Source organism: Filicampus tigris, chromosome 11 (genome assembly GCF_054856515.1).
Source record: "Filicampus tigris isolate MCC_2025a chromosome 11, RoL_Ftig_1.0, whole genome shotgun sequence".
Lineage (NCBI taxonomy): Eukaryota > Metazoa > Chordata > Actinopteri > Syngnathiformes > Syngnathidae > Filicampus > Filicampus tigris.
The window spans coordinates 16,780,191-16,805,939 of record NC_141227.1 but is presented as its reverse complement, the minus strand read 5'-3'; the positions used below and the strand labels follow the sequence as shown (position 1 = coordinate 16,805,939).

The 25,749-nt window shown below is 41.0% G+C and overlaps 1 protein-coding gene and 1 long non-coding RNA gene across 4 annotated transcripts in view; one reads left to right on the top strand and one right to left on the bottom strand.

Moving 5' to 3' along the window:
- cdh5 (cadherin 5) overlaps positions 1 to 24,632 on the bottom strand; it is a 32,046-nt gene extending 7,414 nt beyond the window's left edge. The window contains exons 1-13 of one of the 2 annotated variants that reach the window (XM_086044608.1): positions 24,239 to 24,632; positions 16,296 to 16,535; positions 15,569 to 15,848; positions 14,608 to 14,730; positions 14,218 to 14,385; positions 13,575 to 13,753; positions 11,982 to 12,095; positions 11,246 to 11,388; positions 10,973 to 11,106; positions 8,918 to 9,027; positions 7,750 to 7,852; positions 3,332 to 3,462; positions 3,136 to 3,250 (exon numbers count right to left, since the gene is read on the bottom strand). In XM_086044608.1, coding sequence (XP_085900734.1) covers positions 3,136 to 3,250; positions 3,332 to 3,462; positions 7,750 to 7,852; positions 8,918 to 9,027; positions 10,973 to 11,106; positions 11,246 to 11,388; positions 11,982 to 12,095; positions 13,575 to 13,753; positions 14,218 to 14,385; positions 14,608 to 14,730; positions 15,569 to 15,848; positions 16,296 to 16,532 — 1,837 coding nt within the window. In that variant the 5' untranslated portion in view covers positions 16,533 to 16,535; positions 24,239 to 24,632. Of the gene's footprint in view, positions 1 to 3,135; positions 3,251 to 3,331; positions 3,463 to 7,749; positions 7,853 to 8,917; positions 9,028 to 10,972; positions 11,107 to 11,245; positions 11,389 to 11,981; positions 12,096 to 13,574; positions 13,754 to 14,217; positions 14,386 to 14,607; positions 14,731 to 15,568; positions 15,849 to 16,295; positions 16,536 to 19,256; positions 19,454 to 24,238 lie in introns of those variants that run through there. The other variant, XM_086044609.1, reaches the window with a different exon arrangement.
- Positions 1 to 25,749, top strand: part of LOC147139950 (uncharacterized) — an 89,770-nt gene that overhangs the window by 35,158 nt on the left and 28,863 nt on the right. The window contains exon 5 of one of the 2 annotated variants that reach the window (XR_015088583.1): positions 12,786 to 14,522. The exons of the other annotated variant lie outside the window; for it this stretch is intronic. This is a non-coding gene — a long non-coding RNA (uncharacterized LOC147139950). Of the gene's footprint in view, positions 1 to 12,785; positions 14,523 to 25,749 lie in introns of those variants that run through there. 2 annotated transcript variants of the gene reach the window in all.

The following is a 25,749-nucleotide window of genomic DNA, read 5'->3' as shown; positions in this document are numbered from 1 at the left end:
AGTTTTTGGGGAAGCTCTTGAAACATGAGGAAAAGTTGTCCCGGCAATTTTTTGATGTTTGACAGACAGACGCGATTAGTGAGTGCGTGAAAATTTGGGCTGGCAAGATTAAAGCGGTCAGCCAAGGCTTTTCTGTGAAGATGTGGGGAAATTAGGGCAGGAATGAGAATGGGGCCATGTAGGAAGCGAGCGAGAAGGAAGAGGAAAGAAGGCGGTGCGCTAACGAGGGAGTGAGCCTGGAAAACAGACGTGAAAATGAGCAGCCGAATGGTTTTAGGTGTCTGCGAAGTTTGCCTCCAGCGCGTGGAGCTCTAAAAACACACAGCGACGACTCGGCAAGGATGGGAAGATGAATGGAGGGAATATCAATGAGGAAGAGGTGGGAAGGAAGGCGGAAGGAAAGAGAAAAAGAGTGAAGGGCAAAGTGAGAGAAATTACGGAAGGAGGAACAGTGTTAAGGACAGAAACCAAAAGAAGAAAGACAAAAGGGAAGCGGTGAAAAGAAAACGAGCGAAGGCTGAGAAGGAAAGGAGGAGGCAGTACGTGAAGGTCAAAAGTAAGAAGAAAGACCATGGATGAAGGTGCACGGTGAGAGAAAGTGAAGGAAGTGATGGACAGAAAACATGAGAAAAATCTGGGGGGAAAATGGAGAGCAAAACAATCCAATTTGTTTTTTCTTTTTATTGCGAGCCCAAATTTGATTTGAGAAAAGATGGATGGATGGAAGTGAAGGACAAAGCAAGAAAGGGAGGAAAAGGGAGTGAAGGACAAAAAGTGGGAGAAAGCAGGGGCAAGTGAAGGACACTTCTGACATTAGATTAACGCCACGCGCTCTGGGATCCTGATATGAACTCCTCTCTCTCTCTCTCTCTCTCTCTGGATGTTCGACATTAGCTTTGCCTTTTAGCGCCGGGCGACGCGCCTCATTCCAGTGTGCTTGGGAAAGCAACAGATTAATCTTTTACAACACATGCTCCGCACTTTATCAAGCTTGACAGATAGCCGCCTCAGAAGAAGAAAAAGGGGAAGAAAGACGAGCAAACCAGTGAGAAAATGTTTTTTTTTTTCAGGGGGTCAATTGCGACTTGTGGCGAGTGGGGAGCTAACGCTACGTCGCTAAATTGCTTCGGGGCGCGGCAGATAATGACAAGAGCGTTAAATAGTTAATCTGGCCTGGGGTGAGAGGGTTTGATAAAGAGAAGGAGACCCAGTAGGACTCAAGAAGAAAAAGAAGTGGAGCATATTAATAGTTCATCCACTTAAATGTTTGCCGCTGTTTGATAAGCAGACGGCACCTAAAGTGCTGATAAACTCCTCATTAACGCTGCTATTCTTCACACACTTTTCCCACAATTTTCCCTTTCATTCCATCCCGCATCTCTTCTTTAGAAGACCCCAAGATCTCAATCAAACAAAATCTCAAACACAGTTGGCTGTCTCTTTTTTTTTTTTTTTTACATTGAAGACTCGTCTTCCGTAACGATCCTATTTTGACGAGTAGAAAGTACAGATATTTATTCATGTCAGTCTTCAGGAAGAATAAATACTCAGTTTATGTGAGGATACCTGACGAAATATACTCAAGTACAGCAACAAAGTATTTGCACTCTCCCCCCGCCGTGACAAGTGTGTTGATTGAGTCAAAAAGTACAAGGTGGAACAGCAAGGTGGGGGTGGGATAAGGGGGTGAAGGTATCAAAGAGAATAGCAGTGCGTTGGAAACCGCGGGCGTTGTTTTCCACATCTGTCCCAGCATTATTCATTAAACCAGTAACACCAGGAGGTGGGAAGGTTCTACCGTGTGAAATGTTGTCAATGGCAAAGCAAGGGTGAGAACATGGCATGAAATTGGAGGGGTTGAAGTAAACACCAATTGCAGGATTGTCAGGTGTAACAGCAACTGTGTGAAAGGGGGACAGCGGAAAGCCAAAGTGAAATATCAGATATTGGAATCCTCACATCATCCTTGCAGACTTTTCCACACTGTGGATTTTCCATATGGCTTTAAAGATACTAACAGAGGCAGGACTAGAATTGATCCGGCAATTTTAGAGAAACCCTGCATAAAAGGGCCTTCTGATTTGCATTTCAGAAGCAAGAACATTCAACCAGTGAAAATCCCAGCATAGTGAAAGTCGACTAACAGATTTTCTGGCTTTGTTGATAAAGATTTTGGTATTAGAGGTGTAACAGAGACTTGATGCTGACTGTGTGAAAGGGGATCGCCGAAAGCTAGGACAGTAGTGTGAATTTTAACATCTGACATTCATTTCTTTCCCCCTTCTCAGTGTATTCTTTTGCCAAATTACCGGAAAATTTGTGTGAAAGGAGCTGCCTATTTTCTGACCTTTTCCAGGGTCTTTAGCCTGTGTGAAAGGCAAGTTTAACACCCGACAATGACTTCCCCCACCTTGGTGTGTTGGAAGCACTTTTACTGCATGAGAGCTGATGGTATTATCTCAGAAAACGGGAAATTCATGGGTCAACTTCTTTGCCCCTTCTCGTCTCTTCAACAGTGCTTATTTTATGCCTTTTACTGAATTGGTGTTCTATGAGAAAGCAGGGACCAGGTTTTGTGATATGTAACACTTTGATGATCATGTTAAAAACAACGGTCGTTGTATGACAAGCTGCGTGCAAGGGGCTACATTTCTAGTCTATTTTCTGGTCTAAGTTTTGTGTGGAAGGCATCAACATAGAATGGTGAGTCACAGTCAACCAGCAAATGTTCCACCTTCTCCGATAACATCAGGGTGGCTCAGCGGGTGGCTGCATGAAAACAGAGTGTAAAGCCGGGATCGGGGTATGAAGTTAAATACCTGCCATGGCCATGTTGTGGAAAAGCAATTGTGGAAAAGCAATTTTCTTATTATTATTTTCCGCCCTTTTCCCGTGGCGTTGTTCTGTCAAGACTGATAGTGGTATGCTAGCTCCCTCTATTGGTTCACGAAAATAATCACTGTCCATGTATAGGATCATTTTCATAGATGGGACTTAGTCAACCACTGTACTAAACAGATGCACGACATTAAATTGCAAAGCATTTTGTGCCTTCGCCATCTAATTTAAATGGCAAGGTCGAAAGCCTCTGAAGTTGAGAGCTTTACTGTTGCCATTTCAGTTTTTAGAACTTACCCAGTATGGTGAGAATGCAAAGCAGAACAGCGATGAGGACATGGACGCTCACTCCCATCTTCTGAGCTGCGGCCTTGCACTGCGTCGGGATGCGTCTGGCGTCACAGCGGCATGCCTACAAAAGGGGGCATTATGAAATTCAGGGAATCACCGGGTTTGACGTTTTGTTGTGATTCACTGACACACAAATACAGACCTTGATGGACAGTTTGGTGACGCTGGTCTGGATGGGTCGTCCTCCATCACTGATGCTCACGTCCACGCTGTAATCTGTGGGATCGTCCAAGTTGAACGGTCCCTGTTTCACCAGGACGTATGCGGTGTTGTCTGAACACAAATAAATGACAAGTATTTGTTACTTAACACCATGGTCAATAGGCAACCTTTTGGAATCAAAAAAGCCAAGCATCCAACGTAAGACTTCCATCCAACAATGAAGCCATTCGTCAAACAGTCAAAGCTTCCTGCTCAGGAGTCCGTTTTTTTTTTTTTAACTCCTCAAATGGCTTGAGGAATTCCAGAGCTGACAATGGCAGGAAAACAGGAGCCTCGCCGTCTCAAAAGAGGCACAAACCTAAGACAAATTTGTTGACATTCAAGCATGTTAAGACATAATTGGCGTGGTGACCCCAGGCCATAATTTCCCATAAATTTAAGTCAGAAATTACATTTGCGCAGGTTTTTGCAGAAACATGCATATTGGTTTGTATGTTTTGGAAAGTTATCCATTTTATAGACCAGTGCTTGTTTCTGAGCCAGACGGTCTCATCTTGTGTTTCGTAGCATAGAGTCTTGATGGCAGGATATCAGAGCCAGGAGAAAACTTGCCATGGGTGTCATTTTTGGTAAAAGACCACATACTTGTAGACTGTATACTGTCATCAGTGTCGATTCGTGGGTGTTGCTATATTGAATAAAGTTCTCAATAGCACACAGTTGTTGTCCATGGCATGCCTTATTGTACAGAACATTTTAATGACGAAGACGGAGTTTCACTTTGCACGGCAGCCCTTGTTCCTCGTCGCCAGTCCTGAGGTAGCCTACCGCTGTATATGTAAATCTTTTAGCTAGCGAGGCTAACTGACGTTATCGTGAGCGATATCGTCCTTTGTAAATTGGTCGATTGGTGACAAGCTGCCAATAACACGTGATTAGCGATTAGTTGACTTGACTGTTAAATGTTCAGCCCCTAAAACATACGGCGAATGTGTAAAGGTTAAGAGTAGTCGTACCATGCTTGAGCACTGATTCAGAGTGTCAGCACTCTGACTCTAAACTATCCTGAAAGTTGCAGTGTTGTGCATTTCACACTAGCTGTCCCTAGACACTCACAACACACTTCAGAACACAACACGATACATCCCACCAGACAGCCTCCATTTTATGTTGTTACTGTCCAATGGAAAACATCTAGTGTCTCCAAGGGTATGTCAATAAAAGATCTAAACATCTTCTGTCCTGCACCATCCCATCTCGCTCGTCTTTGTTTGACGGGAAAAGTCTCCGCCGTCTCCCTGGATTGATCCTCTGGCAGTCTTCTTCACTCTCTTTTATGAATCTCATTATCCCCAACCCGTTGCACATTTGTGTTTGCTTGGCCGTCTAATGCAGAGAAATCCATGTCAACACCAGTGGTTGTCACTTCCGCGGCATCAGGGAAAGTGACAAGCGGGAGGGAGTGGTGGTGATATTGATGGTTAGGCGGCGACTCGGACCGTAGCGAGGTGGTGAAAGTGGCCTTGTACTGCATGAATATTTGACAGGACCGTCACTTTGCAGCCCTTGTGTGTGTAAAGCGAGTGTTAAGTGGTGCGAGGAGACGACGCATGACATGTTGTGAAATGCACTCATCGCTCATGTTGCCGCCTCGCGCGTTTCTTTTTAAACCCATCTGTCCATCCTCTGCAACATTTTCTTTCTTTTAAAATGACTGGAAGGAATTTTACAGTACTTTTGCCTGACCTTGTCTATTTCCTTCTCACTCACTGTATACCCACTTCCAAAATCTCCACATTTTCTCAGTAAAATGCCTAAATGAAGAGATTTTAATTTCATCCTTTCACTTTTCTTGACCAATTGAGACCATTAAAACTTCAACATATTCACTTCATTCAAGAGCATTTTCAGGACTGTTTTCCCCTTTCCAGTAATTCCCACTTTCCCAAAAGTCACACTTTTCATGATAAAATTCAGATATTTTCACGCTGAAATTTTCACATTAAGAAATATTTTACACATTCATCACCTCCTTCCACTTTTTTTGACCGATTCAAATCATTCAAACTTCAAACTGTTTCGCTTATTTAGGACACAATATTTCCACTCTATTACCTTCTCCTTCCACGTTTCTGGAACCGATTGAAAACATTTTCTCTTCAAACTCAAGAGCTGATGAAGGACCATTTCCAAACGCCAAATTAGCGAATTTTCTCAAAAGTCCAAAATTAAAAGGTATTTTACATATCTACCTCTTTCTTCCAGGTTTCTTAGTCAAACCATTCCAAATGCAAGTCTCAACTTCTACATTTAAAAATTCTAATACCGGTGATTTTAAAAAGTCTGAGGCACTTTGCTTTTGTCTGACCTGGGCTCATCCCTCTCCTTCACTTTATGGCCTTCACCTTCAACTGCAGTATTTCTCAATCTTTATTAAGCCAAATTATTTTTTTAAACACCAAAATGTTCAACCAAACCATGTAAATTCCTCTAACTAAGTCTGCTATCTTAATGCCATCATATACAGTAACGCATCTTAAAAATTTGCAAATTTTGTAATTCACCTCCTTGTGAGTGTTCATCAATTTTTAAAATATATTTTTCAAGATGGGCATGTTTTGGGTTGTTGAGCCTTGTCGGATGTCTGCTGAGTGCCATTGTCATTATCATTCGTCATCCTCGATCCAGTGATCCATCTCTCCTAATCCTCATTTTCCTCCCCCTGGCTTCCTTTCATCTTTTTCCTCCAAATCATCCTCATCTGTCTTCCCTCCGTCATCGTTACAGCATGTCGGCCTCCCCTCGGGCACCAGCGCACAGGAAAGAGATGAGGCCACTCCCCCTTCCTGTTTATCTTTTTGCCGTGCGGCATGTTATTTCAGGTTAGACTCGGATTAAACGGCAGCGCTTCACCTGACTGTCTCGTGTGACGACCTGCAGCTTTCATCTTTGTGCACCTTTAATATTTGACAAGAACACATGGTTACACTTTGCAGTCATCTTTCATGTTTTATGTTTTTTTTATTCGCATAATCAAAAAAGACATTTTGGCTTGAAATGTTTTGCGTCCAAAGATAGAGATCTGATGCAACCAGGAATCAAGTATTACCATTATCTGGACACCCATTTCTGAACAAAATGGTGGGAGGATCACCATTCCCGTTCAGACATGGATTTTTACTTTTTATAGAATAAGATGTTCAGAAAATGGATGGATGGAGAGACATCATCTGTTCTGAAATGATTGTGTGAATGCTGAAGAGCAACTCTTTTGCTCATTCAGAACATATTGGGAACTATTTTCAGCATTCTGACAATTCCCACAATCCCGATTATTCCACAAGTTTCATGGTAAAATTCCTACATTCTCACAAAAAACAAACAAAAACATGTATTATGCCGTCTTCTTCCAAATTTCTTGACCAATTCAAACTTCAAAATGTTCAGTATTTTGAGGGCTATTTTCTACTTTTCAGTCACCCTAACTCCACAGGTTGACAAAAGAATTCTCAAATTCTCATAAAAAAATCATCCATTTCTTGACCAAATCAAATCATTCTAACATCCAGTCTCACGTTCCACAATTTCATTAATTCCACCAGCGTTTCAGTTCAGCGTCAACTCTTTTGCATTCACACGCAATTTCCACACATTTACATTCTCTAGTTACATTTTGATGTTCAACAGCAAAGCCTGATCTGCACAACACTCACCATGTATGGTGACAACACGCTTCGCAATTTAACGTCACCCATCTGTCTATAATATATTGAATTTCACAGAAATTCAACAGTTACTCCATGAGGAGAATGTTAACACATAGTAAGTGTCATTTTTGGACAGACATTTCCCATTGCAGTGAAAGTCTGGTGTTTCACAGCGAAATATCCAATTTTTCCACCTGCTGATGAGTCACAACTGCAATTTAATGTAACCCATCTGTCTATTATACCTGGTTCAAATTTGGTGGCTGTTGTGCACATTCTCTAGTAAGGGTTTGTTCTGGTACAACTCTTGGAAATGGACCAAATCCACCCCAAAACGGCACCTTTGAACAACCAAAATAGCTGACTACCTGTGCGTTTCACAGCACATGTTCTATTTGGATTTTTGTGCATCCTGCCATGATAAACATGTGTTCATGATTTTGTGTTAATTCATTAACATTAAGTAAAATGTCACCCTAAATATGAATACCAACTCTAAAGTTTTTTTTGCTGACCGCCATTTGCTTATTGTACATGAGGACATCTGTACAATATTTGCTGCTTCCAGCATCCAGACATTACTTACCACCACAAACAGGCTTCAGAGCCCTCGAGTGGGCGCCAGAAACAAAGTTTTGCCATCTGAAAGGCTTCCATTTCAGCATTTAGAAGAAAACAAACAGCAACTTACTGCCAAAGTCTCTGATGGAGAAGTTGGAGCTGGGAGAAGCCAGAATGAAGGTGAACGAGGCTGGCTGGTCGTCCTCATCGGTGGCCCTCAGCATCCCAATGACCTGAGGGAACGAACAAGCACAAATTGTCAAAAAAGAAACGTTGTGTGCATGACCACTGGTTACACTTGCACAGACAGATAATACAACCTCTGTACCAAAAATTCAAAATTTTCAACAAAAATATAAAATATTAGATGAAAAAAAATAAATGAGAGACAAAAATGATTTGAAAAAAAATAAATATACGCTAGAAAAATCATAAACTGTGAGATAAAAAATAAAATGAAAAAATACAGATGTAAAATAAACAAATATTCACCAAAAATTGAATCAAATGGAAAACACGCATTTTCGAATAAGAGTAAATATTGGACCAAAAACATTAATTTTACAAATATTAGGTAAAAATACACATTAGAAAAATATAAACATGCAGACAAAGATATTTAAAAAAATCTAAATACAAGATTATGAAAAATATACAAAAATATTGATGAAAAATACAGTATTTTTAGGAAAATATTAAATATTTGATGAAAAACAAATATTAAACCACATTATAAAATACTACATACAAATTTGAATTAGAAAAATGCAAACATTCTGACAAAATATTACAATGGAAAATATATAAATATTAGGAAATAATGCAAAATATAAGACAAAATACGAACAGTATGAATCTAAAACAATTAAATGAGAAACAGTAATTCCTGTGGTAACCGAGCTAAAAGTTCATTTGGCACCATTCGTAACCTCAAAACATTTTCTGTATCGGCACAGACAAACCGAGGAATGTTTGCTTGTCTATATGTGCCCCGCGATTGACTAGTGACCAGTCCGGGGTGTATCCCGCCTCTCCTCCATGTAGCTCCTCTGACACGTACAATGAAGTCCCATCAACTGCATCAGATGATGCAAACACCAAAACCAGCTCACCACATGCTCCCAAACCATCATAACTATGTTTTATAATCCGTACAACTCAATAAAAAATATACATGTATATATTTATAAGTGCCTCTAATTAACCGCAAATAAACTTCAGAAAAATAAAATGTTCAAGATGAGATAATGGTAGTGGAGGTTTTGAAATTATTTAAATTCATCATAAACACAACTTACTGTGTTTGCGGCGTCATTCTCACACACGAAGATTTCATCCACGTCCAATTCGGGCTTGTTGTCGTTGACGTCCGCCACGACGATGTTGACTTTGACAAACGACTCCAAACCTGCAATCAACCAGCAAACAATCACTGGGCGCCACATTGAGCTGCCTGCAGGCGTTGCTTTTGACTGCGCTGCCGGCTGAAAAGAAATCGACTGTGGTCGGTGTGAAATAATCCCATCAAGATCACACAAAAGCGTCACGATATGTCACATGGCCTTCACTCAGACGTATTGATTTTTGTTGACTGATTTTTCAAGATGTCTCCCTTCATTGACTTAAAATAAATCACTATTTTCAGGGCTTTTCAACATTCAGACCTTGCAGCGTGTTTCATTTCATTTTGTTCATTCATTGCATTTAGCAATATGAAGTTTGGTAGGCACGTCTATTGTGAGTAGAACCTCAAGCATGCCTCAATAACCTCTAAATACACCGCAACATGACCATCTTGGTTGTGAGCAAATCATTTTGTCCATATATGCATATATAGAACGCTAGTACAATACTACAATCATGTACATTTATTCTTGTATTAGTGTTTGCTATATATCGCCAAAACATCCTATGTCGCAATTTGGTAAATCTCATCCTTTTTCACAAATCTATAGTATTGGTCAGTCCATACTTGTGGGTATTCTTTTTTTTAAACACATTTTTAATCAATCTAAAGGGTTTAAAATGGCTTGCGCTCTTTGACGATCTAATGTTAATGATTGAACAAACATTTTAGAGATTGTAGCAGTGTACATCCCAATCGGGAATATACATCAGCAACCAGAAACGCCCCAGGGTATGTAAAAGTATGTATTACTATAGTACTATAATGATGTTCATATAAGTAAGAGTTATATAGGGTCATAAGAAAGTGATAGGAGTAAATAAGTTTTACTTCTTCCTACTCCTTTTCGAATATTACAATTTAACTTTATTTTTATTTTACAGAATTACATTTTTTTCTGTTTAGTTTTTCTTACGTCATTATCACACATGTTCCAAATAAAGAATTCATCCATTCAATTAGTGTGGGCGGAGCACATCATCAATGTTTGATGACTAGTCATAAAAAACAAAACGATGGTAATAAGTCAGGAATCTTTTGAAAATGTAGCCCCTAAAGCCAAAAACTCTTAACCACATGAAATTTAGTCGGCATCTCACATCATGCTGTAAAATGAACAGGAAGTCTGCCATTTTGGTTAGCGGTTGCCATTTTGGGGTTATTCTAGGGGTCCTACAAAGAGGACCTTGTCCTACCGATTGCGACCAAATTTTGACAATGAAAATTCTGTCAAATTACAAAGACTTTTGAGTCCTCCATATAACGCACCTCCCAACTTTTGCGGGGCTGTGAGGCCCCCGTTCATTACTGCTTGCAGCTTTAATTTCACTTTTATTCCTACCAAAGCTCTCTGCAGATGTTGTTGTCATTGGCTGAGATGATTAAGGCCAATGGACAAAAGGGTTTCTATTTACAAACTGTTTATTTGTCACATTAAAGCAGCCTTGTCGCTCATTGCCTCTTTTAATGTCTGCTATTTAATGTAGCGACTATCTTTAGTGCCTTGCTGCGTGCGGTTCACTATATCGGAGACCTTGTCGAGCGGGGCTCGGGGGACCATTGTGCTCCCTAAACATGATGACAAACCACTAAAATAGATCTTTGGATGCTGTTGGCTGCCCGGCTAAAAATACAGACTTTGCTTTGGGAGGCTGCAGATGAACAAAGAGACGCCGTAATGTGATTTTCTGCTCGCACTGAGGCTCGGCCAGGTGCGTTGGCAAGGTGTCTGATGCGTATTTTTCCTTGGTGATTGACTACATGCGGTGTTTCCAACACATGCGAGAAAAACTGTGAGTTTGGCCTCTGTAACTCTCTCCCTGAGTGCATGTTAACCGACACATGGCTTCCATTTGCCTGTGAGGAGCTTTTGTTTTGAATTCATAAAAGTGTGTATGTGTGCGAAAGAGGGTGTGTGAGGGTGTGTGTGTGTGTGTGTATGACGCACCACTTGGCTCCTCTTGGGCTTTAACTTGGAACATGTGCATGGCCTCCAGCTCGCGGTCCAGAGTCCTCAGGGTGGACATCTGCCCTGTGATTGGATTGATAGCGATTGGACAATCCTTGTCCAAGATAGAGTACCTGAGGGCAGGCACGGCGTAGAAACTCATTTTCCTTACAGCATTCGTTCCTCACGATCACCATATTTTCTTCCATATTGTCAGTAGTGTCATAAGGCCACAATTGCATATTTGATGCTTGTGTCACAATAGATTCTTACCGGATAGTCTTGCCAGCTTTGTCCGGATCTTTGGCACTTACAGTGCCAACGTTGTTGACCAGTCTTTCTTCAGGCACGTTGAAGGTGTACGTTGGCTGTGAAAATACCGGTGGCTCGTCCACATCCAACACCCGTATATTCACCTGCACATGAGGACACAAGCACACACTTTTTCGTTGATGGCATGATCATATGAGCATATGTTGACAAGGTAATTAGTGTTCTGCAAAGCCCTCGACAGAGCCTTTAATATGATGGTGGTTTAGATTCTACTTATCAGGCAGGACTTTTTATGTTAGCCTTGGTTGTTCTGAGTCCCATTTTGCTCCATTGTCGTATCATGTTCCGCAGGGTTCAATTTTGGGGCCCCTGCTGTTTTCATTGTATTTGCTGCTCATCTGTTACATCTTAAGAAAACATGGTACTGTATTTTCTTTCACTGCTATGGATGACAGTCAGATCTATCTCTTGCTTAGCAAAATGGACGCTCTCTCTTAAGGCTATTTGTGTCCTGTCTTAGGAAATAAAAACCTAGATGGCAGTGAACTTCTTGAATTTCAACTAAAAGAAAATCGAAGTTATGGAGTTTGGTCCTAGTGGCCCTTGTACCTCCCACTCTGTTGACTTGGGCCAGCAGGCTCGAATTTGGGTTTAAATTTGGACAGGCAAAGTGGTGCTGTTGTTAAGGTGGGACCATGCAGTTATTGATTTGGCGGTTATTATTGTTGTAATTTACCTGTGCTGTGGTGACGGCAGTGGCCACGTTGTCAGCGGGAAAGCGCAAGTTTCGCAGATTTTCCCGCACCTGTACGCTGAAGGAGTAGCTGTTTCTTGTCTCATAGTCCAGAGCCTGAACATCATACAAAAAAGTTTTAGAGTTGAAATTTTCAACATATACAACATAAAAGCATAATTAAAAAAACAAAAAACAAAGAAAAAAAAGTAGTTTCATATTATTAGATGAAAGTGTTGGGTTTTTTTCAGGAACATTTTGTAATTTACAAGACTGAAGTACCAGTAATATTTGAAAAAAATAATAATATTCCAAAAATTAAGTGAATTTTCATTTAGGATGAAAATTAAGTATTTTTTTAAGGATTAAACAGTCATAATGTTCCAAGATTTAAAATGTATTTAGTGTGGTAAAACACAGTCACATTTTTTTTGTAAGTAATAAATAAGTTGTAGTTATACAAGAGTGAAATAGGATTTGATGGAGAAAGGATGTAATATCACAACATTGCAATACATTTTCAAAAGCGGTAATACTGTTCGTTGCAAATACTTTTTTTAGAATTAAAAAAATATACATTTGACAAAATGTTTCAAAGTATTCTGTACGTGTACAAGTAGTTTTGTCCATACAGGGTACTTATCCAAATGTATTCGATCCGTGCTTGTGTTCCGCTTCCACTTTGATGTAAACAAACATCCAGCGCCTAAGCCGCAGAATTCCCCCTTTCCCATTCCTGTTCCAGTTTCTGGGGATATTAGAGGCAGCTTACCGTTCACTTTGCGTTCTTTTCTTATCTGCGGACAGGTAGACGGAGCGTGCCGCTAACTGGATTATTACTGCTAACGAGGACTTCCGAAGGCGGACGGTAAACACCTTTAACGAGCGTGCGGCCCATCGCCGACTGGTCGGGCCGCGGAGCCAGAGGATTGGGCTCCCCTTCCACGCCTTTGGAATACATTTTGTGCTCTGTGATGTCTCTTAAATACTTTATCTAAACCTCGCGAGTGTGAAATATCTCCACTCAGCAGACGGGCAATGCCGCGCATTGTTATTTATCAAACCGCCTGCGTAAATGTGTGCGAGGGCATTTAAAAGTGTGGCTTTTGCCTCGGATGCTTATGTTCTTTTTTTGCCCGTGGATGTTTTGTAATGCTCGGATGCCGCGTTCTATTTATGTGCCCGGAGTCAGCCGAGGATAAAAAGACGCTTAAATGTCACATCAAACCACAAACCGGTACAGCTAGATGATGAGCCTCACGTTCGCAGGGGGTTTGGTACCAAACAGACATTTTCTAAAGACTCATGATTAGAACAAAAGAAATTGGGCTCAAAAATGGAAAATGCGAGCTTGAAACATCAACAAAATCCTGTAATTTCATTCTGAGGCATCCACATGAACTGATGGTGGACGGATGTTGTGAATTTTGCTCCTGCCTTCTAGTCGCGCAAAGTCTGAAGCTGAATTGTGAGTCAAATTTTATACACAAATCCAAAAAAAAAAAATTAAAAGAAAAATTTGCGAGTAGGAGATTTCTCGGTTTCGCTAACCAATTGACTGTAATTCCAAATCTGTAATCGCAGGACGCATTTTACCTGTCTGAGCATGACGTTGCCGTCCTTGCTGGGGCCGAGCTCCACGTAGAACATTTTGTTGTCGATGGGCAGAGAGAAGATGGGCTCTTTGTTTTGGATCTGATCTCGATCCTCCAGCTCTAAAGTGCCAATCCTTGTATTCAGCTTGTGGTCCTCCGGGACCTGCAACTCATACGTCCCTATGGAATAAACAGAACACTATTAGTCGTTATTCAAGTTTAGTTAAACTCAGCGAGGCATCGTCGGGATACTTAAAAATAATTTTTTTGCCAAATCGCCGTGTTTACTTTACAAAATGTGGAAAAAAATGAGCAATTATTTCATTCCCAGAAGGCCTGTTAGCTGTTGTTTTATTCCCATATGCAATACTTTGCTCTAGAAAGTATTAAAATGGATTAAGGCCAAACTGGAAAGAAAAAAAAACAGGATACACCAAGAATAAAGTTGTAATCGCACAAAGATAATTGTAGTAGCGTAATAGTGTTGTTGGGTTTTTTTTAAGGATGCATGAAAAATTCAGTAATAAGTACTTTTGAAATATTACAGGAGTAGCCTGTTTTAATGTAAAAAAAAAAAGTGGTAATACTACAATTGTATATTCTGAGAAAAGAGGCACAATTCTGTAAGATTAAGGAACATTTACGTCTGGTGAAGGAGGCGATGTTGTCGTTGGTGTCGGTGACGGTGATGGTGACGGAGGTCGTGGCCGTGCTGCCGGACGCCATTCCTCTCATGTCCTGAGCCCGGACCACCACCACGTACTGACTCTTGGTCTCGCGATCCAGAGTGCTTACCTTGCAGCTGATCATACCTGGGCACACACAGCGATTTATTAACACATGCTACAATGCTGATTATTCTTGCTGACGATAGACCTTTTTGACAACTGATGCTTGTTCGAGGTTTCCCGAATCATTAAATCATCATTCAAGCTATTCAGCCTGTCATCTCAGTAGTTCTGCCATCATGGTGAAAAGTCAGTTGGAAATCAGTTTGGATTTGAAGAAGATGCAATGAGCTGAAAAGTAAAAACCTGTGATGCTGTCGATTTCAAAGGCAGACAGGTCACCGTCGGGCGTCAGAGAGTAGCGCAGCTCGCCGTTGGCAGTGGTTGGGTCGTCGGCGTCCGTCGCCCTTACCTCGATCACTTTGGTTCCTGTGAAGATAAAGAATAATAATAATAATAATAATAATAAGCTGTCTGTGCATCAATTTCATTCAAATGCAACTTTCTTCTTTCAAAAAAAAGGCATTCCTTGTTAAAAAAAAATTCTCAAATAAATATATATATTTTTCTTAATACTGCAACTTTTTTTCTGATAAATATGGCATTCTTGTAAGACTGTGACATTTATCTTGACAGAATGTGACGTTAGTTTCATGAAATTGTGTTTTTTCTTGAAAAGTGTATCATTCTTGCGATTTTTTTCGTGAAAAATAAGACTATCCCTGTAATACTGCAACTTTTCTAAAAAAAAAAAAAAAAGTAAATTGATGTTTATTATTTTAGGTTACGACTTTTTCTTTAAAAAAAAGTAGAATTGTTATCATAAGACTGCAACATTTTTATGGCCCCAAAATCTGAAAATTCGAACTTTGTTCCCGAAGAAATTTGACCTAATTTTCATAATAGTGCTTTTTTTTTCTCAAACAGCCATTTCTTAAATATTGTGAAATTTTCCTCAAGAAAGTGACATTCTGTAAAAGTGCAACTTTTTCTGGAATAGATTTATCATTATTCTTCCAATACTACTTCCTTTTCTTGGAAAACTGATTTCATAGTTATAAGCTAAATTTATTTTCTAATTAAATACAATAATTGTATATTGATCAAATAATTGATACCTGTATTTTTTAAATCTTAAATAATTTTTTTTCTAATTTATTTCTGAAAAGTGTCATTATAATGCGGTATGTTAAACCAATGTACTGTAGCAGTGATTATAATAAGTACAGTGGCATAAATAATTAATTTGTTATATAACTATACGTACCTATGGTGGACCTCTCCATTATAGATCCGTTGTAAGTTTTGGGGAAGACCGGCCTATTGTCGTTGATGTCGGTCACCTGGACCACAAAGTCTCCAGAGTCCTCGATGAGTTTGTTGTTGCCATCGTACATCCTGGCAGTCAAGTGGTACGCGCTCTTCTCCTCGCGGTCCAGAGACTTGCTAACAAACAGGTCACCCTTGTGGTCCACGCTAAAAATGCCGTCCGCGCCTTCGCCCTCGATTTTAAAACGTTTCACCTCCACTCTCTGACTGGACTTGAGCTGGAAAAAGACAGTGAAACAACAATGTACTCTCTACAAAATACAGACTAAAACTCCTCCACCTAAGTCAGTGTAAAAAAAAAATATATACATTTTTATTTTTTTTAACCAAACAGTGCCACTTTTGGAGGAATCCTTTGTTTTATTCCTGTGAAAGTTCAGTGTAATCTAGCCAAGTTGCAAAGGATGCACTGGCTAGGGGGGACACACAATAAAAAAACTTAATTTGCACAGGCAATAAAGCTCATTTGTACATAACCACCTCCTGCTCCTCATCATGTAACCAAGAAAATGTTGGGCGAAAATAATGAGTCTGCACAAGGACGCATCTTATTTGGATTTTTCCTTGTTTTTCTTGTTGAATGTTGCCAACGACACTAGCATGCAATATTCAATATAATACGGATGGTCAATAGTCAAATGTGATTCCGGTCATTTCTGGTTTACCTGCCCAATCTTGTAGGGAATAGGCGCTGGTTTCTCCTCTTCCACGTAGAGTGAGTTCCAGATCCATTCCCGCTTCTTCCGCGATAGGACGGGATGGCTCTCCTTCCTCACAATCTCCTCAGAAACTCCTTGTCGCCTCCCCGATCCCACCGCCGAATTCTCGGAAACGACAGGCGAGACGCACCAGGCCGCGGTGGCCAGAATAAGCCCCACGGTCCAGAGCTGGAGCAAAGCCATGATCTGTGCAGAGGGGGTGAAGAAGTGACGATGAGGAAGAAGAAGAGTGTGACATTAAAACCACTTATCAGCTGTGCGCACACTACTCGAGAGTCCTGGCACGCCTATCGTGGACGACCAGGACTCTAAAAGCTCCTCAGAAATGAGACCCGGTGGAACATTTAGGACCCCGGTGCTGAAAGCATTTCATTCCGGAAGCCGCGGGGGGATTTATTAAACATGCCGGCCCACTTTTAACCGAGCACTCTGAACGCGGTTGTCTTTATCGGACACTTAGCAAGCGATGGTTTGACATTTTCCAATGATTCTTGTTCTCGCTTGGGAAGATAACTGGAAGAAGTGCTAAAAGGACGTGATGAAGCATGTCCGCCATGTCGGGGAAAAGTTCAATGGGGTTGACGTCATCTGGCAGCAAACTCGGTGAAAAAAAATTACAAAAGTGAACATTCCTGATGACTGACTTCATGTTGTGAACGCCCTGATTCTGAAACACCCTCCTTACTGATAATACATGAAGCACGCAGTTAAAAGCAGAGTATGTACTCTATCAAGGGGAAAATGTGAAAGGAGTGGGGAGATCAGGCTGGTGTAAAACATCTCCAAAGACAACCAGACCAGTCCAGTTCCGATGGATTTGATGCCCTGAGAATGAAATGACCTGGATGAATGAGAATATTCACAGACACAAGTGGGGAGATGGTTGCATGTTGCTGGAGAGACTGGGGGTGAGATTGAGTGGGGCTTTTTGGTTGCCTGAAGTGACAATGAGAGTTACCCCCCGCCCCCCGGGGAAACTTATGGGCACTGAGTAGGGATGAGAATTGGTGAGAAACTGATGAGTTGCCTGAGGGTCACACCGAGGGGGTAGTTTGAGGGTGTACACTGAAAATGACAGTAAGAGGGATATTGAGGGGGGCATGGAGTAACAACCCAACAGGAGACAAGGGGTGAGGGTGGGGGGACTAAGGTGAGGATTGGGGTAAAACTTATGGGTTGCCCGTGGGTGTCACTGAGAGTTGCAGTTCAATCTACCTCCCACTGTTACCCTACATCTTGCCCATCATTGTCACCATCAATATTCCTGTCAGTCTCACGCTCAGTGTTACCCTTCAACTCAATCGCCCCCATCCTCGCCCCAAGTGTCACCCTTATTGTCCACGCTCCACCTCACCCCCTTTCTTCCCCTTAGTCAGCTACAGTTTCTTCCTTAGGGAGACTCTCGGCTCAGCTCTCAGGTAAGTCATCCATCCCTCTTAGTATGACATTCTGTCCCACTCAATCTCCCCCGCAATTTCTCCCCTTATCCTCCCTCACGTAACCCTTTAGTCACCTGGTTCTCCCTCACTTCTGACTTAAGATCGCTGTTCAACTGTTTACATGTGACGTGATCTATTCTGATCTGTGGTTTACGTGCGCCACCATGTTAATTAGAATCTCCATACTATACAGCCATGTGAGACGGATCGACGTAAACATCATGTGATTTAACAAGAAGGAGTCCAGTTGTCTTTTTAGCGCAGTAGTTGTGATTCTTTTTTACACTTTTATAAAAGCAACAGTGTCAAAAACAAGTTACAAGTAGTTTAAAACAAGCTGTCCCATCGGAGACATGCCGCCATTTTCAAGTGCTTGAACGACAACATCCCTACGCGTTTACGTTTACATTATGCCGATTGAACCGTATACATATCACTTTTTTCAGATTGGCAAAGGTAATATACCACCTCTGTGAATCTGAATGCAATTCAGTTCAGATTCAGCCCATTTATTCCGATTAAGGTTTTTATATGGAGCATTTTAAATTGGTTTGGTTATTAAATTTTATTCTAATCCGAATACAAGGCTCCATATAAACCTGGCTACTGTAATCTGTCACTCCACTGACTTCCCATTTATCCCCTCCATCTCCCGCTCCATCACCCTCATCTCCCCTATCTCTCCCCACTGTCCCCTTTCAAAACACTCTCTTCTCAAATGGCGCTCCCTTTATCCACCGACATCTCCCAACTGACTCCCCTTTTGACATTAACGGCCTATCCAAGTGTTGTCCGTGTCTCTCCATCTCCAGCGCACGGCGCTCGATAGATTATGGCGTTTTATTGTCTGTCAACCATTAGCAGCATGCGGGGAGAAATCGGGATTCAGATGCGGGGATTACCGGGCCGCCTCCATCTAATGGTCTAATCTCATAGTGTGGAGACCCGCCGTGACCCCTTGCCCGTAAATCAGCTCAAACAAAGACGCCGACCACCACTTTTCATTTCATTTGTCCTCCTTTTTGTCTGCCAGCCTTTTGTGTTCTTTCACTGCTAAATTAATTAAAGTGGAAATGTGATGTGGGTTTTCTTGAATTATTTGCTGAGTGAAATTGGAGACGGCTAAATAGTTTTCCTCCAAAATGTATTCATCTCATTTACTGCAGCATGCAGACTTCTATTCATGTGACTTGAATATGCTGCAAAATAACATGGTGCTGCGTTCAAGGTCTTCTTCTTTTGTTGAGCAAGTGCCTGAAACTACAATGGTTTCTTTCACTGCAGATAGTCCACTGACGAAGGACATCAAATTAGGCCAAAATATTCATAAAAGCACCTTTAACTCAGTCAGTGCCAGACGATGTTCTCAAATGGGAAGCGCTGGTGCCAGCCATTTTTGACCATTCTGACAAATTTTTGAAGGTGCACAGAAAATTCCGTTCTGTAACTATATAAACATGGAACCTACCAAAAGGAATCTTGATCCTCTTCTTTCATCCGAAAAAAAACATTTCTACTTTACTTATTTAGTAAACAGCAGTTAAACATTGGTAAGTTTCTTGAAAATATTCGTTCCCAAGAAAGATTCTGAGAAAAAGAGCTTTTTGTGAAAGGACGCATTTCAAGCAGAACTTTCACTTCCATGCTGTTTTGTTTTTTGCATTTATGCCTCAAATATCTAAACAGTGTTTTATTACATCATAAAGAACACGAACACAATAGTGGTGCTATGATCCCAAAATAACAGCTTATTACAAGATAAACACTGCGCGTTCACTTTGATGCCTCTATAAGGAGCGGTCACTTCACTCTTGTCTGACTGTACATTGACACTCGCACGTTACATCATCCCTTCCTTTCAAACAAGCATGACAATTGTATATGTTACCTTTCTGTATTTAAAAGATAATGTGGCCATATAGGCTAAAAATAACATATACTAAATAAGTCAAAAGAAATATGATTTTCATACTTGACTTTGATTTGTTACTGCATATGAGGCCTGTTCCAATATGTTTTCCATAAAAGGCCTTTTTTTCCAGGGGTGTTAGCCATTCTCTTTAATCAGCTACAGGAAGTGTAAACACAAAGCCTTCTGGGAAAACTTGCTTAATGAAGGCCGGTCATTAGTACAGGAGGACACTCCCTTCCCTTCCTGCTTTTCCAGCTGTGGACGTGGACGTGCTTCCTTCTCATCCTCCTCCTCCTTCATTCTCCCGCTTCTCTGCCTGCATGTCATCTGTCTTTTCTCGCGCTCGTCACCTTTCCATCATTCCTCATCTTCCTCTGTCTTATTCGCATGGAAGCTCATTATTTACTTTTATCCGGTTGACTTCTCCAGTGTTTAACTTCATCTGGCAGAATTTGGAATTAAACCGTCTCTCATCAGACTTTAGTAGAATTTTATACAAGGAAAAGCCTTTGTAATTAGTTTTAAGAATTTGCATATCTTAGGTTGCTTGAATACATTTATAATAGGATTTACTTTCACATCTGATATGATTAGTTTTAATTTATTAAAGTTTTATTTGGTTGACCCCCCCCACCTCCACCGCCCCCCCAAAAGGTTAAGAATTGCCTGAAGATGAAACAAGACAGAAACAAAGCACAACGTTTTTGTCTAAATGAAGCTCCTCAACACACTTCAACACAGTTCATTGGCACCTATAGGTGCCGCAAGATGGTGGTAAAGCACATTTGTCTAAATGAAGTTCCTCAACTCACTTCTATTTAGTTCCTTAATTGGCACCAATGCTGCAAAATGGTAGCAAAGCACAACTTTTTTTGTCTAAATGAAGATCCTCGGCTCATTTCAAAATAGTTCATTGGCCTGTGCTAACAGCAAAAGAGGAGAATAGTACCAACGACAAAATCTGAAATGCAGGGGTCCCATGTGCTGTATTTGAATTATTAATAGTGCCGTTTACATACAATGCAGTAATTAACTTTTTCTCATAGTTCTCATGAAGTTGTTGTTCATTTTTTAATAAGAATATCATTAGTAGGGTATAGCCTATGTATCTATCTATGGTAACGTGTTGAGAGATTTTGCACCTGTGCTGTTGCATCAGCTGCGTTTCTTTTCACACTTTGTGTGGTGATTAAGGTCTCATTAATTTCATACACAAAAAAAAAACCCTCCTCACCTTATTTCCCACAGAGGTGTCGAAAGAATAAACAGGTTCCAGGAATATCTGTAATTACATCTGAGCGTTGTCCGCAGGCGGCGGCTGTGGCGTGCACGTGTGCATGCAGACAACCACAACGACAACACGCTTTCAGTCCTCGCTGCCAGTGAGTGGCAGACGATGCTGACCTACTTTTTGCAACACCAGCAAACAAAACCACATAAAACTTTGCCATCTCACATGCTGTTCAACACAGTAGAAAACGTTTAAATACTCAAATAGCGTTCACTGCTCATATCTTTGCCAGCGACATATAGTGACAGGCAGAGCAATTAAATGCTCTTCCACTAGATGGCAGAATGTACTCAACTCAATTTTGATTCAATGGATTCAACTCAATTTTGTGCACATTTATCATCTAAAATAAGTTTTGACAGTGTTAGCTGGCACTGTTCCAAAACCAAATCAAAGTAAAAGTGTTGCTTTTTGTCAGTCCTGTTTTTGGTTGTAAAAGCTGCTTTTGACACAGCTCCACTTTTACCCTCCGACAACTGTATGTATGTGTGTGTTGAGATTAAAACAGGTTTAATCACATAGCAGCTTCTAACAATCTGTCTGCTTGCGAGTCCCACCAGCATGTGCAACCAAACACACACACACACTCACAGTGTGCTCTGTCAAGTGGACGTTGTCCGCGGCAATGTCAGCGTCTGCTCTGATACTAATAGCTGGCCGTCATCAGGGCATAATTGACGGCCTCGGTCTGCTTTTAATGGAGGCCAATTACGGCCCATGAATGGAACTGAGAATTTTCGCTGTGCAGAATGCTGGTGAGAATAATGGTGATCCATCTTGAGACCGACTTTCGGCAATTGAATGGACGTCATTATAGTCAACTTATAGTTTGGAGCGATTTGGAGGAAATGCTCCTTGATCCCTGTCAGATTCCACACCTATTAGACACGTCGGTCAGCGTCTTCTGGTATATAATACTATAGTGTGAGCTAACCCTCCATCGGAAACACATTAAATACTTTCTTGGAGGGTAAGAATTCTTTTGACAATAATGCAAAAACGGATACATAAAAGCACCATCCACAGGTTTCAAAGATGACAGTGTAATTATTGAGTGTTCAACAGGGATCCGAAAGTATCAACTAAAGATCGTAGCAAAGCTGGAAAAAAATACACATGTAACAACTTAGAATCTCAGTAGAAACAAAAGGTCACAGCAAAAACTGGGGGAAAAACTAACTTAGGAAGCCAAGGAACAAAAAGGCATGGACTCTCTGTAGCATGAAAAAGGTCAAGCAACATGGGCTGGGTCAAAGCGTGGTAGGGTGCGAGATTATCTGACAAAGGACAAGGGTATACGTCCGCCTATACAGCAAATGGGCCACAGGTGGAGACCATGGCGGTCTCTCATAAGGAAAATTACAGAGTACAGTCTGGTCAACTCGCAAAGTACAGTCTTTCTAAGAAGGTACGCGAGAACCTATTCCTAAGAACGCAAGCCTCTTTGTAAATTGGAGTGGCAGTGTACTCTTTAAGTATCCCTCCGACTCTGACGTATTTCCCTGGTAGCAGCACGAAATGCATCTTGGGATATTTTCTTAGCCAAGCCTTCACAAGTCAACAACCAGTACATCTTTGGTTTAAGATAGGTGACAAGAATAACATCCAAGTATTCTGTGTGTTCTTGGCATATTTATTCATACTTTCAATTGGAACATTACTTTCGCCGTGACTGGTGACATTTTGCGAAATCACAAAGATGTAAGAACGGATAAGAAATTATATTTTACAATATAATTTTGAGTTACAATTTGTTATTTATTGCTATTATTTATTTATGTATTTATTATTATTATTATTATTATTATTATTATTATTATGCTCATTATTATGTATACAAAATGTCAGTCTAAATCAACGTTGATCTTTCCTGAAGCAATCAGCAGGCAACTTTTGCCGAACCGCCATCGTCACAGCTGGACAGCTTGTCAAGCACTCTGACATCCATCTGAATGAATGAATGAATGCTTCTAATCATGCCCGCGTGTCTGTACATGTGCGTGGGTGCGCGTGCATGTGTGTAACGGCGGGACAAGCAAGTCTCCCAGATGGCACCCAAAGGATTTTCCCAGATTTTTTTTCCACCCCATCTTTGCCTCTCCAGGAATTAGACCAGTGGCTTTAGTTGCATGGATGGCTTCCGACCTGGGGAACAACAAATCAAATCACCTCCGTCTCCCTCTGGGATGCAAATCCATAGAGGTGAGGGAGAAATAAATTGTGTAGATACTGCATTTGGAAGATGGTTTAAAACTTCCTGTCTCATGAGATGGCAATACATAGTCTACTGACTGGCTAGATTCAGGCAAAGAAACAAGACTTTTCCATTTTGAATTAGGTTGAAATGGTTCCAAGAAGAAACAAGACCATATATAAAATTGTCTAACATGAGTGAAAGAAAATTTCTGAAGTGTCATTAGACTCATTACAGTGAATGCCTGCATATTCGTGGTTTGACATTCACAAATTTGCCTATTCACATTTTTTAGGGAGCATATCCTTCAATGATTGCCGAAATATTCAGCCATCTATTTTTTTTTTCTCAGGCCAAAGCCATGTCTAATAGGAAATGTTGATGCGGCGCCATCTTGTGGTATCTTGGGGCCCAAGGAACTACATTAGTACCTAGAATTAACTGCCATCCAAGATTGAGTTATTTGTATTTGTTTGTTTTGTTTTTATGAGCGCCAAATTTGCGGAATAATACCATAATGTTAGCATGCCACAAGCAAAAATATTGAAACAAAAAACTATTACAAAAAACTAGACCTTTGAAATTTTGTGTTGGTTCTAATTAGATTATACAGCTGTACCTAATAAAGCGTCCTGAGAGTGAAACGATCACATAATCCCTGCATTATCGTTGGCTAAATATTTTGATTTTATGATGTATGATGAAGATTTGGGGCTTTTCATGTGACTAAAGTCTGAATTTCTGTGTCCTAATGGAGTGTCCCATGAGTGAAATCAGATGAGTAGCACGTAATTTTTGAAAAAGTTTCGACTGTTGGCTCTTAATGGGGAAACCAGGATATTATTTGGGATTTTTTTTGTCGTTCGATTGTGAAGGGCTGCCTAATAGTGTCACATGAGTCCAATTACCACCAAATCTCTGCTTCACAATTTTTTTTAATTAGCACAATATTGTAAAATATACAACATCAAGGGCAAAATGTTGGCATCGGATCCCGACAGGCTGCGCTGGTGTACCTAATAAATTGTCCCATGAGCAGAATCAAACTCTTACCTCTCAGTGCTGGAGCGTCCGAGACCACGGAATCCTTTCTGATTCCTTTGTGAATCCTTCCCAATCCCGTATGGTTCCTCACGTAGAATTGATTTCTTCCCAACCTTCCTTCCAAGACTCAGAATCCTCCAAGTGAAGTGATGACCAGCGTCTGACCACCCTGCCAAACACACTCCCAGAGAGCAACTGGCGAATATTTTGGGAGCACCAACAGGTTCTCCTCCTTCTCTTCCTCCTTCCTCTCCTCCCCTTAGATTGTACTTTACCCTTAACGTCTTTCGCCCCCCTCGAAAAAAAAGCAAGGAAAAAGGTCACTGCCCACTTCCTCTTCCTGTTATTGTGTCCAGTCCTGCTACTGTTCGTCTTCCTGTCCTGGAGGGAAAGACCACCACAACCAAGCAGTAACAGTGAGTTTTTTTTTTGGGGGGGGGGGGTGCGCTTGGAAGAAACGATGGCGCGAGTGTGTGAGGGAGAGAGAGAGAGAGAGGGGGGGGGGGGGGAGGGAGGGAGGGACGCAAGGAAAGAAGGAGGGGAGGGTGATGGAGAGCAAGGTGAGAGAGTGGAAGGAGGGAGGGGAGAGGAGGAGTGGATTTATTATTCATGTGTTTGCGATAAGGATTAAGTTAAACAGGTTATTGGGGATAATCCACAGAGATTTCATCACATGAGGCGGCTGTGTGTGCGCGTGCGGGTGTGTGTACGTGTGTATGCGTGCACGTGTGTGCGTGTGTGTCAGACAGAGATCTTGTCTAAACTGGTAAATGAGATGAGAGCGACGCCCTACCACACACACACCTACACATGCACCCACACACACCCACACACACCCCTACATAGTTATAGTAATATCACTCACTCACACACACACACAAGGGGGGTTGTTGGGTTGTGTTTGTGTGAAAGTGTTTGTGTGGGTGTGCCGGAGTGTGTTTGCGTGTGTTTGGGTGTGCATTTTTCTAGTAAAATATCATGCTGTCTCACTCCGCCTTTCCCCCCTCCAGACTCATTTTTTTCTGTACAAATTGTCGCCTTGTGTGTCGTCGGGTAAAAGAAACAAAAAAAAGGAAAAAGGGGAAAACAAATATTGACTTTGAAATTCCCAGAGTGGATAAGTGCATGCCTAAATGATGTTGTTGTGTTCTCATAATACACAACACATGTTTCTTCCCTAGAGTGCTCTTCAAAGAAAGCGCTCAGACTGAGTGACATGTCATGACCCATCTTTTGGTTAGTTGGCTTTGATCTTTGGGCCAATCACAGTGCATCGACATTTTTGTTTGTTTTCTTTAAAAAAAAAAACGTACCCCCGAAAGCCCAATGCTGTTTTTTCTTATTTTTTATTTTAAATGATTGTAATAGTAGATAGCATGTTAACATTGTTACGTAAAGATGAAGTACACCCAAACATATTTTTTTCCAGAATATGTTCCCAGCAGGTCCACTAGTTGAAACACGGCATTCTGATTAATTTTGCGTTTGTGGAATATAAGTTAAGCAGCAAAATGCACTTG